This window comes from Enhydra lutris, unplaced genomic scaffold, assembly GCF_002288905.1.
Source record: "Enhydra lutris kenyoni isolate GAN:26980312 unplaced genomic scaffold, ASM228890v2 scaffoldscaffold15, whole genome shotgun sequence".
NCBI classification, from domain to species: domain Eukaryota; kingdom Metazoa; phylum Chordata; class Mammalia; order Carnivora; family Mustelidae; genus Enhydra; species Enhydra lutris.
This window is the reverse complement of record NW_019154099.1, coordinates 5,179,895-5,196,798: the sequence shown is the minus strand read 5'-3', so window position 1 is coordinate 5,196,798 and position 16,904 is coordinate 5,179,895. Positions and strand designations below refer to the sequence as shown.

The window sequence follows — 16,904 nt, the reverse complement described above, 5'->3', positions numbered from 1 at the left end:
CTTTCTGAGATAGATTTATCTGCCTGTTCCTAAACCCCTCTGCGGTAAAGGGCATTAATGCATCTGTGTGAGAATGTGTGATTATGTTCATGAAGACAATTTGAAATCCCTCCAAGCGTTATATAAATAGGAGCTGTTTTTAGATTTTGCTGCATATTTAATATTTTGTAAATGTCCCTATCCCCTCCCCCTCCCACAACACTCCTTACATTACCTAGAATGTTCTTGAATGTTTCACACATATTATGAAATGATGAAGAGTGGCATGCAAGTACCCAGGAGGCATTTTTATAAAAGCATTTGTTTCTAAGTGACAGAATAATTTAGGAAAAAAGTTATTTGCATGCGTGAATGTTAAAGAGTCAAATGTGCATTGCATTTTAGCAGTTTACCCACAGGAAATGCCATTTTGAGTAGCCATAATTTTTACAGCAATATTTGTTTTCCTGAAACTTTTCGATTGTGCTCTTTTCAGACAACTGGATAAAAGTTGGGTTACTTGTAAGCTCAGAGGCCTCCCACACTAGAGCTTCCTGAAGTGGTTATAAATAGCTCATTTAGTGCATTTATCTCGCTTATAATTAGATTCCCCCAAACCTTTCACTGATATACCATTAAATGGAGTTTCTTGAGCAGGGGAGCTAGAAGAAATGGCTGGGGCAGGGGATGGATGTATTATGGCTTCCCTTCTGAGGAAATTTCTTGAGTTTTGTGGTTATTAAGTTTTGAAACATTATACTACTTTGAAGATGTAATTAATAAGTCAGTTACCCCATTTAAGGAGTTCACATTTGTACTGTGTGTGACTCCCAAGAAAAATGCCTTTTCTCTCTTCTCTTCAGGTCTTCGAGGGTTAATATGTAGCTAAGATATTTGCATTTATTTCCTAGGAAATGCTTTATAAAGCAGTGTATTAAAGTTAGAATACCCTAAAGATTTTAAGGTAAATTTAAGAAAAAACTTTCTAACACAGAACATTTCAAAAGGAGCTTATAGGCAGAAAAAGAAGGCCAATTTCAATAAAAGAAAATAGCTCTCATGAAGCCACATGAATAGTTTACTGGGACTCCCTGGGGGAGAAATTACTCAACACATTGCTTTATAAGTCGTGTTTAATTCAGCCCCCTTAGTTTTATTAAAACTCATAAGTCCCCTGAAATGTCCCATTGTTTCAGAAATTACTCACCCTAAGCTTATTTTCTATGAAATTAAAACAGACTCTGCTTTATCCTTTATCTGTTTTTTAAGGATAATTAAGTTCGTTAATAAAATATCACACAAAGAACTTCATTATCCTTTTGTTCTCACTTAATACAAGTAGGATGCTAATACCATTCTAGAAGGAGGTCAAGGGTTTATTCCCTCCCTTTTAACTAGATGCATTATCTTTGGAATTTTGCTACGATTTTAAGATGGGAGGAGAGTGGGAAGAAGGACTATAAAAAGGGTTCTATCCAACAGAATCAGTGCCAGCATCTTCCCTTTGGCCTTTTTTTGGTCTCACATTGTAGCCTCCTTACCTGAGAACCCCTCCAAGCAATTTGTTTTTCAGAAAGAAAAGGGCGCTGAATTATCCAATATAGCTTTCTGTTTTCACTTTGGCAAATCCGTTAGCATCTATGGTCAGTTTCTCTGGCTCCCCACTTCTGTTTCACTGTGGCGTTCAGAAAGCACATCTCATTCCCTTTCTTTGGCTGCTGCCCTTGTCTGATTGATTTAGTGTTTGTCTCCAAGAAATTTAAAACATATTTTTGTCAAGATAAACATGAACAAAAAAATTGGCGGCTGAATATCTGTTGAGTAGATGAAATGCACACTTGTTTTGTGTCAGTTTCCACACAGTTTGTGCACGTGTCCAAAAGTAAACGAACACCGGACACTGAAAGCCACGGCTTCAAGAATTAGGAGCAGGCCACGATTCCCTGAAATGCGTTCTGGGGAGGTTCAGGATCCCTGGGATTTGGAAAGCTCACTAAATAGCAACATGAAAACGGAGACATAGGAAAATAAAGGAAGCTCCAGATTTCATTCGTGACAGAATCGTAGATTATCTGAATAAACTTCATCAGCTAGTGTGGAAAACAAGCACCCCTGAGACAACTCACTTTGATTACCAGATCAAAGCCTTATTCTGAAAATTGCGCAGAACACATGTCCTTTTAAGCCCTATGGTCATTCAGCACTTTTATATATCTGACGCAGCCCAAAGGCCTGTGTATCCCTCAGTCTCCCACAGGGAAATCAACTGGAGTTTACTGTTGCCCTGTGAATAAATCATTGCCTGCTGTTTGTGACAAGCACCATGAAACCTTAATGCAGTTTTGGGAAATTGGTGTTGTCTTCCAGTCTCAGAGTATCAGTCCTCGGGCTAGTGTGATAGTATATTCAGTTACTCCTTCATTCCATCAGGGAAAACATAGTCCTTCTTAGTGCTCTGACCGTTGCTCTTAGGTTGGCAATGCCATCAGGTACCTGACAAATTTTCGGCTCAAAACATATGTACAGAGAAACACTTGAGTGTTAGCTCAATGAATTTTGTCAAAGTGAACACACCCACATTGCCAGCCGACAGTGCAAGAAACAGAGCTTTACTAGCACCTCAGAAAGCCCACGCATGCATCCACCATGCAAGCCAAGAGCAGTCAGAGTCCTCAAATAGCATGGATTAGTTTTTGCTGGGATTTGAACTTATGTAAGTGGAATGGTTCTTTGTATCTCTTTTTTTTTACTCAATATTATGTTTTTGAGAATCAACAGTATTTTTTTTAATCACATAGCATTCTCTTAATCTACATTGATAATGCTTGTCTCTTGAATGAAGCAGTGCACTGTTTCTTTTTAGCCTTCTGATGAAGACACTGTTAGCCTCAATGTGCCAATGTCAAATATCATGGAAGAAGAACAGGTCATCAAGGAGGACTCGTGCCATCGCCTTAGCCCCGTTAAAGGTGTGAGAATGAAAGATGGGGAGAAAAATGCTTGTTTTAAGTTTCAAATACTCTGTTTATAATCTACACAAATAGGGCTATGGTATTAGCTTAAGTTTATTGAGCGTTTCCTGCGCACCAGGCTCTGTGCTCATCTGTGAAGGTGACCTCATTTAAAGTTCAGAACTCTGAGATGTATATTCTAATTGTCTCCATTTTATAGGTGAGGGAACCAAGGCTCAGAGATTTTAACTTGCCAGTGATCACACAGCTAGTAAGTAGTAGAGTGGTTCTCATTGTGAAGATTTTATAACAGTCTTTAAATCCATTCTTGGAAAGCACATACTGACATATAGATATATTAGGAAACATCAGTGGTTGTAGCACATAAAATCCCGAATCTCATTGGCTTAACACAGTACAAATCGAGTCTGCATGGGAGTTCATCATTGAAAGGCAACTCCCCTGCAAGCAATGATTCAAAGGCCCAGACTTCTTTCATGTTGTGACTCCACCATCTGAAACAAGATTTCCAAATTTTCCAAGTCCTGTTTTAAGGCAGAAGCTGGCCAAGCACGGAAGCTTGCTCACAGGAGGTTTTTAGCAGACTGAGCCTAGAAGTGCCCATCACTTACAAGGTAGGCCTGGATACATGGCCACATCTCTTACACATGAAGATGGAAATGTAGTTGAGATGTGTGCCCAGGAATACACTTGACTTTGGACAAGACAAATGACCTTAGTTCTTTTACCTATAAGTGAGGTGATTAGATTAATTAATACGTAAGATCTTCAGTAGCTGTCAAATTCTGTGGTTCTCTAATAATCACCAAGTGATCACTAAGTACTTTATGACTTATATACCTTGAAAATCCTAGCAGTGTATTTCATATCTTGGTGAGGAGCCCTCATTTGATTATATTAGGGCAGTATTTCTTTTTTTTTTTTATTGCTCCTGTTTATTCAATGACTTTTATAGAAAATACTAAAATTTAGTGTTTAATGATTTGTGGCAGAGATGACTTCATGATATATGAACAGTATAGAACTAGATTAACATGAGGATTTTCTCCCTAAATCTTTGAAAATGCTCTCATTAGTGATGGGAAAGCCGTGTGAACCAAATCAATGTCTAGTGTTTGCTTTCACTTTCTACCTTCAGGTTTTTAAGTTTAGCATTTACATGTATCTGAAGTTTTGATTGGAACCATACATTACCCCCCCCGAAAATTACTGTATACTCTATACAAAAACATAATTGCCATATTATTAACTTGGATAAGCTATGTAACATGACTTGGTCTACGAGGTAGTGCAGGCAAATTTTTAAAATAAAAGAAATATGTAATTTGTCACCAGTGAGTTTTTTCCTCCCTGTTCTAGAAGTGGGTATTCTGGGTAGGAGTCCTTAAAGGGTGCCCTACTCACTTCTTTTCAGTTTGCAGATCATGGAGAAGAGATCTGCTTGGTGTTCCTTTTGCCTCTTTCAAACTTTTTTTTTTTTTTTTTTTTGCCTCTTTCAAACTTGTTTTCCTCTGTTTCTTAAGAAAGTTATAAGAGATTTCATTTCTTTAAGGGATGAAGCCATAGAGAGGCCTAGACTTTCCAGTTTGTCATGGGGGTTGAGGGAGCTTTCTATTTCTTTTTCTCTTTTTCTTCCTTCATTCATCTTTTCATCCCACTCTTCAGGGAAGAGACAAGTTGGGTCGTTCATAAAACCTCCAGAAGAAGCAAGATCAGTGGCTGAAAGTAGTCTGATGGTATATGAGGGTCGTCTGTGCTTTGCTCATCTCTTCATGAAACCATCTTTTTGTCTTTCTCTACATTTTCCTAATAGGGGACTTTCATCAGGAATTTCAACCAGAGCCTTCCCTTTTGGGTGACAAGGACAACTCAGGAGAAGAAAGAGACCAATTTACTGATGGAACAGATGTTCTCCATTCAGAATTTATAACCTATATTAAGGCAAGTTGAAAATCTGCTAATTTTTAAAAAATTTTTTTCTGTTTGGTGCCTTTACATTTAAGTTCAAGGTTACCAATCCATCACCTTAAATGTCAGCTTACTGCCAGTTTCCTCAGGTTTCTAAAATATCTTCTCAAAGCGTGGGCTATTTCCTGACGTTAGGAGCTGGTCCCTGTGATACGTCTCGTGTGTCTGTAAATGTGCCCAACTTCCTTTATATTCAGTGATCAGTTAGCTTTCCACCTCTCAGTGCATGACAAGTTAGCAGACAGGTCAGCATTACCAGCACTAAAAGCTAAAATAGACAATTTCACGTTCTTTTCTATGTATTCTAGGTGAATGCTTTTCTTGGGAGTATGTCCGTAGTATAGAGAAAAAAGTGGAGACTCTGAAAATCTAGAAACGGATGTCTTCTCTTTCTGGGAAGGTCACTCTGAGGATACTTACTCCTGAGCTCTCATCCTTGCACTGAGGTGTTGAAAGTTTGGATGAAGTCACTGCGTTCTCCGGTGACCCTTCCTCTCAGTTGCGACACAGAGAGTAGAAGAACACTAGCCCTGTACTAACACTGGTAGTGAAGGTTCCACTTTGAGACATGATTGGTGTGTTTCTGCCAGTCCTTCTGGCTCAGATTGTGGCCCCCAGGAATCACAAGGGTAATTGGATAAAATTCATTTTCACTGAGATTCATGAGAGATGATGGTCTCAGGCTTACTATGGTAAAGCAGGGGTGAGGTCCTTGTTTCCTGAGATTGGTGCTGGGATGGCTGCTGGGCTGGGTCAGTAAGAGGGCAAAGCATTGCTTTGTTTTGCCTCATCTGGGAACATATGCCCATTGCGGACCCAAGGTTTTCACTGCTCTACAGAATCCCTGATTTATTGATTCATTCACAAATAAATTTTAGTGAGTAGATAAATTCATAAAAATGGAACCCACAAATAATGAGAATGAACTGGTATAACCCTGTAACTTAGCAAAAGAAAAATCCATTAGTCCTATTATGCATATTGAAAAAAATTGGTATTTTATATTATTGGCTATTTTATTATGACATTGAGAATTAGAAGGAAATACGCATGGCTCCTGTAGTTGAAACCCAACAAAGAGAGATTAGAACATGTTCTTTTGCTCATTTCTGGTAGTATATTTTCACCCACGAATCTCACTGTTATTTGGATAGTGACACAGGAATTTCGTGTTTACTTTACTATGCACTGTATCTATAATTAATAAAGGAAAGCCTGAGTGTTTTTTAAGCCAGAGGCTGGCATCCAGTGCTAACTACTTCCTCAGAAGAAGACTCTTCTCAGTGATATATCTAGAGAATGGGCTGGGTCTGAGTTAGTTAACAATGTGTCAGTCCTTGTGTCTGTTGTTTCTTCCTTGCCCAAGGAACGTACCACCATTCAGGGGTGGCTCCTTGCTGGCTATAGTCTGAGTTACGGCAGCAGAGTTCTGTGTCAGAGTTGACAGTGGACAGAAGCACACGGAAGTCTTAGCAGAGAGACACATTGTGCTAACTAAGCCCGTCACATACATTTGGAATAATAATGGTGTGTGTGTTGGGGGGGGGGGGACATTTCAGTGAAATCTGGGTATGGTACACATGAAATTATTAGATACAATTTGAGGCATTTTCTGTTCAGTATTCCTCATGTGACCAACGAGCCCAACTAACAGAGACATCTGAAGGTCTGGAGGTGCTACGAGTGCAATAGGAAATAGAATTAAGCTATACATTTCTGACTCTAAGTTAACAGGTGCTGTGGTCCTGGGTCAGGTTTTTTTTTTTTATTTAATTTTATTTTTAATGTGGTAAAATACATGCACATGAAACTTACCATCTTGCCATATTGAAGTGTGCAGTTCTGTGGTGAGTACATTCACATTGTTGTGCAACAATCACCACCATCCATCTCCAGAACTCTTTTCATCTTGTCAAACAAAAACACTGTACCTGTTCAACTTTAATTTCCCATTCCCTCCTCCCCTCACCCCTGGTAGCCACCATTCTGCTTTCTGTCTCTATGAGGGACCCCTGTAGGCAGCTCATAGAACTGGAGTCTTACAGTCTTTGGCTTCTGGTGACTGACTGACTTCACTAAGCGGGATGTCCTGCGGGTTCACCATCATTATGGCATGTGTCAGAACTTCCTTCCTGTTGAAGGCTGGGTGACATTCTGTTGTATGTATAGACCACATTTTGCTTATCCTTTCGTCTGTAGATGGACACTTGGATTGTTTCCCACTTTTGGCAGTTGAGAATAATGCTACTGTGGACATGGACTAAGGCAGGGTTTGACTGTTGACTCTTGACAGCCAATGGCTCTGAGAAGACCTGTATGTTCTGTCCACAGGATAGGGCTGAGGACTGTGAAGAACTGCTACGGATAGAAGAGGACACGCACTGGCAGTCTGAGGGAATGTGAGTCCCCAAGGCCTGGTTATGAGCCACCGTCCTGTAAAGTTCATGGGTTCAAGCTGAAAGCAGCCCTGTAAAATGATAGAATTTTGGTCTCCTTTTCTTTGGGCAAGCTGATAATCTCGCCCAGTGTTATATTGATAAGTTGCAAGTTTTTCTCTGTCGGATGCTTATTGTCACAGTGGAAGGCTAGACCTCTTCCTTGGCAGGGAGTTTTATCTGACTAGAGGCTGTGGATAGAATGTGCTTCAGGAAATTAGATAAATTTCCTATGCTGGAGATTCTAGCTTACTTCCATTTGCCTGAGGAAACCAACCACTGGACCCAGAGCACTATATAGTCCCTGTTACCCTCTACCTTGAACTGTCTTCAGATTCAAGGTCTGAGAAAACCATATACCTCTCATGTCTTGGTCCCATGTCTAACAGTTGTAATAGCTAGCATTTATTAAATACTGTGTGCTAGGCACTATCCTAAATACTTCACAGGTAGTAACTCATGTCATCTTTACAACAATCCTATAAGTTCTATCATTATCCCCCATTTCACATGGGACAAAACTGAGACACAGAGAGACTGCCCCAAGGTCACAGAGGGTGGGATTGAACCCAAGAAATCTCACATCAGATGGATATCCCTCCAACTCTATTGCATCTGAGAATTTTACTTGGACAGCTTTACAGGGGAGGGCATGAGTCATCTATTAGACGATGAGTGATTTCCAGGGGAATTGAACTTGAACCATGTGGCATACAGTAGATTTTTGGTTCCCAGGATTTTGTTTTCCATGATCTGGCATGTGGGCCTGGATCCTCTATACCTCTATACCTCTATACCTTGGGAGAGATTTCCCCTTAGTGAGGATTTTTACTATACTGTTGAAAAGTTTCTCCACTCAGAAACACATTGGTTCATGTTCTGTAGTGGAAAGCAGTAACCATCATCAAATTTCTCCTGACTTTTAAAAACACTGCTTAAGTTCCTTTCAAGTCACTGTCCAGTATTATCAACTATTCTTTGAATATATTGCTATAATGTCAAGGAGGACTAGTTTGATTACAGAATCATAGGATTATGGGGAAAGAGATTTTATAGGGAAGGTTTTTTTTTTTAAACTATAGCTGACCCTTGAAAAATGCAGGGGTTGGGTGCAATCAAAAGTCTGCATCTAATTTTCAATCCTCCCTGAAACTAAACTACTAATAATCTGTAACCAGAAGACTTACCAATAACATAAACAGTTGATTAACATATTCTTATATGTATTATATACTGTATTCTTAGAATAATAACTAATTTTTCCCTTTCTCAGTACTTCTAGGCTATGCAGTTCATCTGTGAATTTTTTCAAATTGTTACAAATCTCTAAAAAATTTTCCAATATTTATTGAAAAAAAAAATGTATAAGTGGACCCATGCAATTCACACCTGTGTCTTTCAAGGGCCAGCGGTGCATAAAGCTTTGGAAACCCCATTCAAAATCTTACATCTGTTGTTCTCAACGCTGTCTACAGAGCTTAATAAAAAGCCCAAGCCCCAGTATCCAGCTTGGCATTTTTTTTTTTAAGTGCCACAGATGATTTTGCTGCATAAAAAACCCGCACTGAGAACAACTAACCCCCAGCGAAGTCCTGTATTGTATGAAAGCAACAAAACCAGGCATACTGGTTGCTCCGGAGCTGGAAGACCCAGAAGTGGTGCAGACTTGCTGCAGCTGGGTACCCTGTGCATCCCCCCCACTCCCGGGGCTCAGGAAAGCTCAGTGTGAGAACCACCCGGTGGGACCATTGCCTTGGTTTTATAGAGGAGCAGAGGCAGGCCCGTGGCATTGACTTTGTGTGACCTGCTGGATTGTAGCAAAGCTGGGCTTCCCCCACCCAGAAGCTCCACCTCTGCTTCCTTCTGGCAGTCCACTCCACAGGGGACTGACACGTGTTCCTTATCGTGTTGAGCTGGTCAAAATCATTTTTATATGTGAGTTGGCTTTTTATACATTTGTTCTTAAGAATCTGGACAATAGCTACGTTCCAGTAATCCTTTTTGTTCTTATCTCTCGGTTCATGCTGCAGAGTAAATTCGTCCAAAGACCAGGACATGAATATAGCAATGATTGAACAATTGAGAGAAGCAGTAGATTTGCTGCAAGATCCCAACAGGTACGGGCGTCTTTCCTGGGGGCCAGTCTTCATGTGTAAATAATGCGTGCTAATTTATTACGTACGTTATCTCACGCCGTTTGAGCTCAGTCTAACCACCAAAAAAAGAGGAGTTCTCACAAGATCCGTAAATAAAAGAGTTCTGGAGTGATGGTGATCATTTCCCCCTTTTGCTACTCCTTAATGAAATTTAGGCACCTTCATGAAATTCATATGGGAGTTTTTGGTATAATTCTTAGAAAACAGAAATACGATAAAAGTGCATATTTGATACGGCTTAAAATTTAACTCCCGACTTAGAGAAATATCAGGGAGATTTTCCAAAAAAAAAAAAAGAATTGGTTTTTCGGGTACTATTATGTTGGTTTCTGAGATGCTAAATATATGTTAATTAAATAATATATTTCTGAAGATTTGGATCACAAGATAATTTTATAATTGAATTGGCCATTGTCAGTAACAGACACTATACACGGTAGGTACAGTTTTTGGTTTCTTCTCGAAGGATTATGGCATTCCCACGGACAAAATATTTTTCAGTAAGACCATATACCTGGTGTCAGGTCCTAACTACTTTATCACTAGAGAAATGTATCCCAAGCTTATTCCTGGTAAACTGTTTAGGGGTGCCGGGGATTCAGATGAAAAGATGATGTGGTCTTCGAATATGTTGAATACGGAAACCACACCACATTTTGCGAATTTATGAAGATGGTGGTTCGTGCGTCCCAGAGTGCTAGTGATGGGTCACCACCAACATCGGCTGACCCTAAGAGTGACGGGTCAGTTTGTGTGGTTGGAAACCTTCAGCAATTGATTTGAAAGGCATTTCGGTTTTGCAGATATTAGTTGGGTGCTTAGAGCTTGGGAAGATCTACCGCATGCACCTTGGGGGATAAGAAGATGAACAAGACACAGCTCTTGCCTTCTAAGAACTTAAACGGTGGTAGAGATTGCCTTGAGTAGTTATTTTTAAGTGGAATAGATTTAAGTGCTGGAAGTGAAGGCCTGGCCCCAGATGGAAACGGAGAGGTGGTTGGGCTGGCCTCCATGAAGCCTGGGATAGTTCATCTAGGCCTTTAATAACTGGCCCTTTCAAGGAGAAGGCAAATCCTGGATTGAATTAAAGGCTTAGGCAAAGGCACAGAGGTCAACAGGGAGTGCAGAGGGCTTGGAACGGTTTGGGTAGTGATGATCTCTGCCTTCCCTATGCTTCAGTACTGCTTGTGGAACATTCAAAACCCAGACACCCAACTCCACCTGTGAGGCTGGGGCCTGACTGTTGCACTTTTCAAAAATACTGCCAGTGTTTCTGATGGATAGCCAGGACTGAGACTCCACAGCAGGGCAGCGGGGGGTGCTGGGGGTGCCTTTGAATGCTGGGTTGAGGAGCCCAGACCTTATTTTATATGTAGAGGGAGGTAGTGGTGGTTTCCAAATATGACTCTTCCATGTTGCCAGTTGTCCCTAATGTTTGGCTCAGAGCTTAGCTTATTAGTGAATGCCTAATGGAGGTGTACTCCTGAAAGAGGTGAGCGTCACATCCTAAACCAGGGCAGTCAACGAGAGGAAACAGGGACAAGAGAGTGTGTGTGTATTGTGTATTTACATGAAATTATAAAGAATGGGGAAGCAGACTATCTGGGAAGAAGAACAGACTTGGGATCTGCCAGCCACTGGTTCTGAACTCTGCTCCCACACCGTTAGTCTGGGTAAGAGAGAACTACTCTGAATGCCTGTTTCCTCATCTAGAAGATAGGGTCCAAGTACTTAGCCTTTTAGGATGGTGAGGATTTGAAATAATATCTAAATTATTTTAATAATTTATGTTAAAATATTAATAAAATAATACCTAAATTAGTAGGAAGGTAAATTGGCAAAACCATTCTAGAAGACATCCTAGTAGTATGTGGCCATAGCCTATAAAATATATAAACATTCTGAATAGATTCTAAAAATTTATCCTGAGAGATAAAGAGATATGAACAAAAATTGTGAAGGGGAAGGTGTTTTTATAGAAAATATTTGGGAAAAAGGAAATAATCCAATAGTTTGGAGATAACTAAGTATAAGTATTAATTAATAAGATGGACCATAATGTGGCTGATACAATTTTTTTTAAGTTTCCAGTGTATTTTAGAATGCTCATTTTATAATGTTCCCTTCAAAAAGTATATAAAATGCAAAGGTTTGATCCTAATTATAGAGACAGAATTGGGTCTCAGTCACATCAGAAACCTAGAAAAAAAAGTTAAAACTGGAAGGAAATATATTATAGTGGGTGTTTTTTCTGTAGGTATTTCTAAATTAATATTTTTCTTTAGATTTTATAAATTGGAGATACTCAGTGGTAGGTAGTGTTGTAGTTCTTTGGTGATCACTTGAAATGGGTGGTGAGAACAGTGGAAGGAACTGTCCAAAGTGTTTAGATCTGAGCCCCTTCTCATTACCTAAGGTGGGGAACAAGGAGGGGCAGCAGGTTTGAAGAGGAGGATGTTGGGGTCAGCGTAGGACGCACTGAAAAAAAATCCAAGATGGCAACGTCCACCCTGCTGCTAGGTGTTCAGTTCTGGGGCTTCTAGACTTAGGTTTGAAAGTCATTTTCAGGGTTGCCTGGGTGGCTCAGTGGGTTAAGCCTCTGCCTTTGGCTCAGGTCATGATCTCAGGGTCTTGGGATCGAGCCCCACATCGGGCTCTCTCCTCATCAGGGAGCCTCCTTCTCCCTCTCCCATTCCCGGTGCCCCTTGCTTGTGTTCTTTCTCTCATGCTCTCTCTTTCTCAAATAAACAAAATCTTAAAAAAAAAAAAAAAAAGTCATTTTTCATATTCTGCTGCAGTAACAGAGCCTTCTAAGGAGGATGAGAGTCCCAAGGCCAAGTGTATTGATGGGGAGGGAGCATGAGTCCAGGAACGAGCCTTGAAGACATGATGTGACACAGAGAAGGCCACAATTGGGGCTTTCAAACTTCATACTGTTTTAATACTTCCACCTTTTATATTTTGTATCACTCCTCCAATACACTTTTCTTTCAAATTTGAGATTGATTAATACATGAACCCCAAAGGGAAAAAGAACAGCCTAGTTTGGTGGAAATAGAAGTGGCTTGGGAATGTGGAACTGGAGCCCAGTAGTAAAAATCCTAGGGACCTGGAGGAGTGTTCCCAGCTCTGTGCCTTAGTTTCATCTTCCTTCATGAGAAGTGGGATGAACTGAGGACCTCGAGATTCCTCTCCAGTTTGGAAACATTTGAGGCAATGAGTTGCCAAGAATGTCCAGCAAGTCGGAATGGTGGGTGTGTGCTTGAATTGTGGGAGAAAAGAGCCCTGAGTAAACTTCCAAGAGCTAATTGATTTACATCTTTATGGAGTGTCATTTTAAAACACATAAACCTTTGTATGGATTTCATTTCCTTCCTAAAATTATCCACTCCTTTGGCTGCTTTTTATCTTTGTTGTTCATCCTGAAATAATTATCACAATAGGACAGTTCTAATGTATAATAATGTTTCTGTGAGCCAGTATAATGGTAATTAAAAAAGAGTCTTGTGTTTGTTTTTATAAAGAGAGAGCCCTTCAAGAGGTCATTTATTTCTAGCTGCTTGAGACTGACTATTAATAATAAAAACTTTACATGCATATTGGGTTTTTCCTTTATCTCATATTTCATAATCCAAACTTTTTGTTTGGATTAAGCGGCTGATTATAGGATTAACCTTTCATACAACCTTAACATCAGAAAATCTAGTTGAATATTGGTACCGTATTTTGCCTTTATCTTGGTTTCTTTTCTTAAGGATTTCTGATTATTTGTTTGATAGCATTTTCAGTAAGCATATATAATGTGACTCATCTCTTCTTAAAGATAGCCTTGTAACTTTTATATGACTCAGCAATTCCTGGTTTTACAGATCTTAGAAAGAATTCAACTCAAAATTGCAGAAATTGAGAAACTATCTGTATGTAAGACAATTTCACAAATAAAATTGCATATCTAATAGCTTATGAATTTTAATTTTTGTAGTGAGAGTATTCATGTATGTCAGAGATATCTTCCCATTGAAACAAAATGCTCTTGGTACATATAGTACTCTTAGCAATTTTATATGCTTCTATAAATTCATCAATTTCTAGAATAGAACTCAGCATTGCTATCTATGAATATTATGACTTTAGCAGAAATTACTGTTATATTGCAAGTAAGTTAGATTTCAATACCAATAACAGACTGAAAATTAAAATTGTATAAAATCTGGCCCGTGGTAGGTGGGAAAATACCATGTGGTTTGAAAGTTCTACCATAAATCTTTGCTTACTTAATTTAATGATAAATATAACTTTTTAATATACTAAAACAACAAACTAAATATGACCCAAAACACTGGATTTATTAAAATCATAGAACATATGAAGAGTTTAATAAATTTGCTAACATCTTCTTCCCCCTTCTCTTTAGATTAAGCACCAATATTACAGAGAGAAATGTTGTAAACTTTTATCCTATGGAATCAGCAGAAGCCTTAGACTTACAAGATTCTGCACTAAAGTATGTTGACCTTCTTATAACCGAATATATTTTCTCTTTCTACATTGACATATGTATGCTTTAAATTCTACTTTTTGTTATTTTCTTTATTCCTACAGTGGTCAAATACAGCTGGAGACCTCTCCGGTTTGCGAGGTAAGGCCGCTCTTGGATTAACCAGAACTCTGTGCAGTATTCTGCCACAGAATAGTGGCTACCATAGTCTATAAAAGATTGATTATAGGGCAGAACATTCATTACTGAGACTAATATTCAATTTTGTTCATGGGAGACTAATATTCAATTTTGTTCATGGTCTGTTTTTTCATGTGTTTTAAATTTTTACCTTATTTAGTTTTCCTGCCTATCCTATTTCATCTTTCATTAAAGATAAGAGTTTGCTCTTCCCATTAAATTCTCTCAATTCTGGGAGTCAGATAGTCCTGCCAAGCCAGACAGTAGCAACTAAGATAGCTAGGGAACCTGCTGCTTCAGAAAGATGTAGGACAACTCAGTGTATATTTTAGAGCCAAGAATGAAGCCTAAGAAGTGGCCTGGTGGAAATAAGCTAGAAAAGACATGAGAGGCAAGAACAAATGATTTGGGAAGCGCCTGGGAGAATTAGGAGAACTTTGGCAGAGAAACCTGGTGGGATTATGTGGGGACAAAGTAAGGGTGACATTACACTAGGTGGAATTTTGGTGGCTATTGAAAGCAGTTTTGGCATAAAACTAGAGATGAGCCTCGAAGGTTCCAGAGAAACAGTTGTAAAGATAGGTTTGAGCCAGTGGCTTGGGAGGGACATTTACGTGACACCATAATTCATCCCGCCATAGTGAGTGGGTTTGGGATGGCTAAATTCGGGACACACCAATTTATGTCCCTGAGGTGTGTCTTCACCTTATGTCTACACCTTAAGTGAAGTGTAGTGAAGCGGTTTCACACTCTTAACTGGCTAAGTCTCTGTGTTAAACAAGATGAGAGAGAACCACTATGGTTTCATTGTCGAGTGCCATGACTTAGAATTATGTTGAGATTTAATCCCACCTCAAAGACTTCTAACTATGGGCAACCTCTCTACACCTCACCTTCATTTTCTGTAAATTGGGAACAGTCTCATAACCAGGGGCTCCTAGATGTTAGCTATGACTCTCACTCTACCACTCTGTTATTATTGGTGGGCTCCTCAGCCAGAATTACTCTACTGTGTCTTCACTGGTGGAAGCATCACTGAATTGCCCAGTCCTGAATTACCCAGTCCTGGAACATCAGGAAGACTTTTCTGTGAAGGCTGCCCCGGTCCCCGGCCCATTACCTCAGGCTCTCCTTTGAAGCAGGCTTCTTGTGATTCTGTATGGCCCCACTTTTTGACTGTTGATTGATTATAATTGACCCACTTTTTATTTTAAGCTTCTTATTTGGAAATCATTTTAAACTTAGAAAAATAGGAGGAAAATTTGAAAGATTCTACAAAAGATTACAAAAATTGCATCCTTTCACCCGGAGTGACCTATTATTAATGTTTTACTGCATTTGTGGTATGGTGTCTTCTCTCTCTTTCTCCACACAAGTTCTTTTTCTGAAACATCTGAGGCTTTCATTCATCATAGTCCTTTTTCTCCCTAAATATTTCACTGTGTGTATTCTAAGAGTAGAGCTTTTATTTTACATAACTACATTGCAGATATCAAATTCAGAAATTTGCATTGATAAGCTATTTTCATCTAATCTACCATTCATATTCCAAATTGTTTGGTTGATCTCATGATGTTCTTCACGGTATTTTTTTTTCTTCTCCCATGGAGGATCCAGTCTAGTGGCAGGCATTGTATCTAGTTAGGAGGTATCTATAGTTTCCTTTATTCTGGAACATTTCTGTAACCTTCTTTTGGTTTTTACCACCTTGAAATTTTTAAAAATATAGCTCTTCTCTTTTTGAATGGCATGCCCCTTATTTTGTGAGACAAAAGTCCCTCATATTTCCTCGTGCTGAGTTGAGATTCTGTGTTCTTGATTGGAACACTGCACAAGTGAAATTGTGTCCTTTTCAGGGTGTCACGCGTGTCTGGAAATGGACCTGATTGGTGATGTTAATTTGATTGCCCATTCCTTGTGTCACTTGATTTGTCCACTGTGTAATCATTGTTCTGTTTTTCCATTGCAACCCATAAACAGTCAATGAAGAGGTACTTTAGGACTGGTTAGGGTCCTGCTGCAGACCCATTTTTGACTCTAGTAAAACAGATGTCCACCTGGGTGCATGACTTCAGGAGTATTGATTTAAGATGCAGATCCTCTAGAAAAAAGATACCTCCGCTCCATCTCTGATTTGTCATGTTTTGTATTAATATACGTCAGTTTTTTTTTTTCTTTTTGGTTGGATGAGGACTCCTATTTGGTGTAGGAAATTCTTACTCAATGTCTTCCTTGTCTAGGGCATTTGTCTGTCCATGATAGGCCCATCTCAATGATTTTAAAAAGAAGAGATCAGATAGCGGGCCCTGGAAGTCACAGGAGGAGGAAGAGAAAGTAGTGGATTAGCAAGGCCAGTGCTAATGATTATACAGAATCTAAATGTGGTCCTCATTTATGATTTGGTTATTTTTATATTTTCTTTTCTGTCTCATTCAGGAAGAAAGCAATAACTTTAGCATAAGTCTTGAATCAATTAGCCAGTTTTGTTGAGTACTTATGTTGGGTTTGGTCTTGTTTTGGGTGTCAGGGACCGGGCTATGAAGGATATGAAGTTGTCCTTACTTTAAAGATGTCTTTAAAAGTGTGGAGAGAAGAAGACTTGGATATTGAAAAAATTGAAAGAATTTGAGGTGGTCTGTGATCCTGAGTATTTTAGGTACTCTGGGAGACTGGGGAAGAGGTGGTTTAGAGAGATGGAAGTAAACCTAGATTTGGG

The 16,904-nt window shown here is 39.3% G+C and overlaps 1 protein-coding gene across 4 annotated transcripts in view; it reads left to right on the top strand.

The window, feature by feature from the left end:
* Positions 1-16,904, top strand: part of LOC111146919 (leucine rich repeats and calponin homology domain containing 1) — a 190,776-nt gene that overhangs the window by 134,334 nt on the left and 39,538 nt on the right. For all 4 annotated transcript variants that reach the window (XM_022502685.1, XM_022502684.1, XM_022502683.1 and 1 more), the window contains 6 exons: positions 2,843-2,948; positions 4,765-4,892; positions 7,251-7,318; positions 9,385-9,471; positions 13,925-14,014; positions 14,113-14,149. In XM_022502685.1, the coding sequence (XP_022358393.1) occupies positions 2,843-2,948; positions 4,765-4,892; positions 7,251-7,318; positions 9,385-9,471; positions 13,925-14,014; positions 14,113-14,149 (516 nt within the window). The remainder of the gene's footprint in view (positions 1-2,842; positions 2,949-4,764; positions 4,893-7,250; positions 7,319-9,384; positions 9,472-13,924; positions 14,015-14,112; positions 14,150-16,904) is intronic.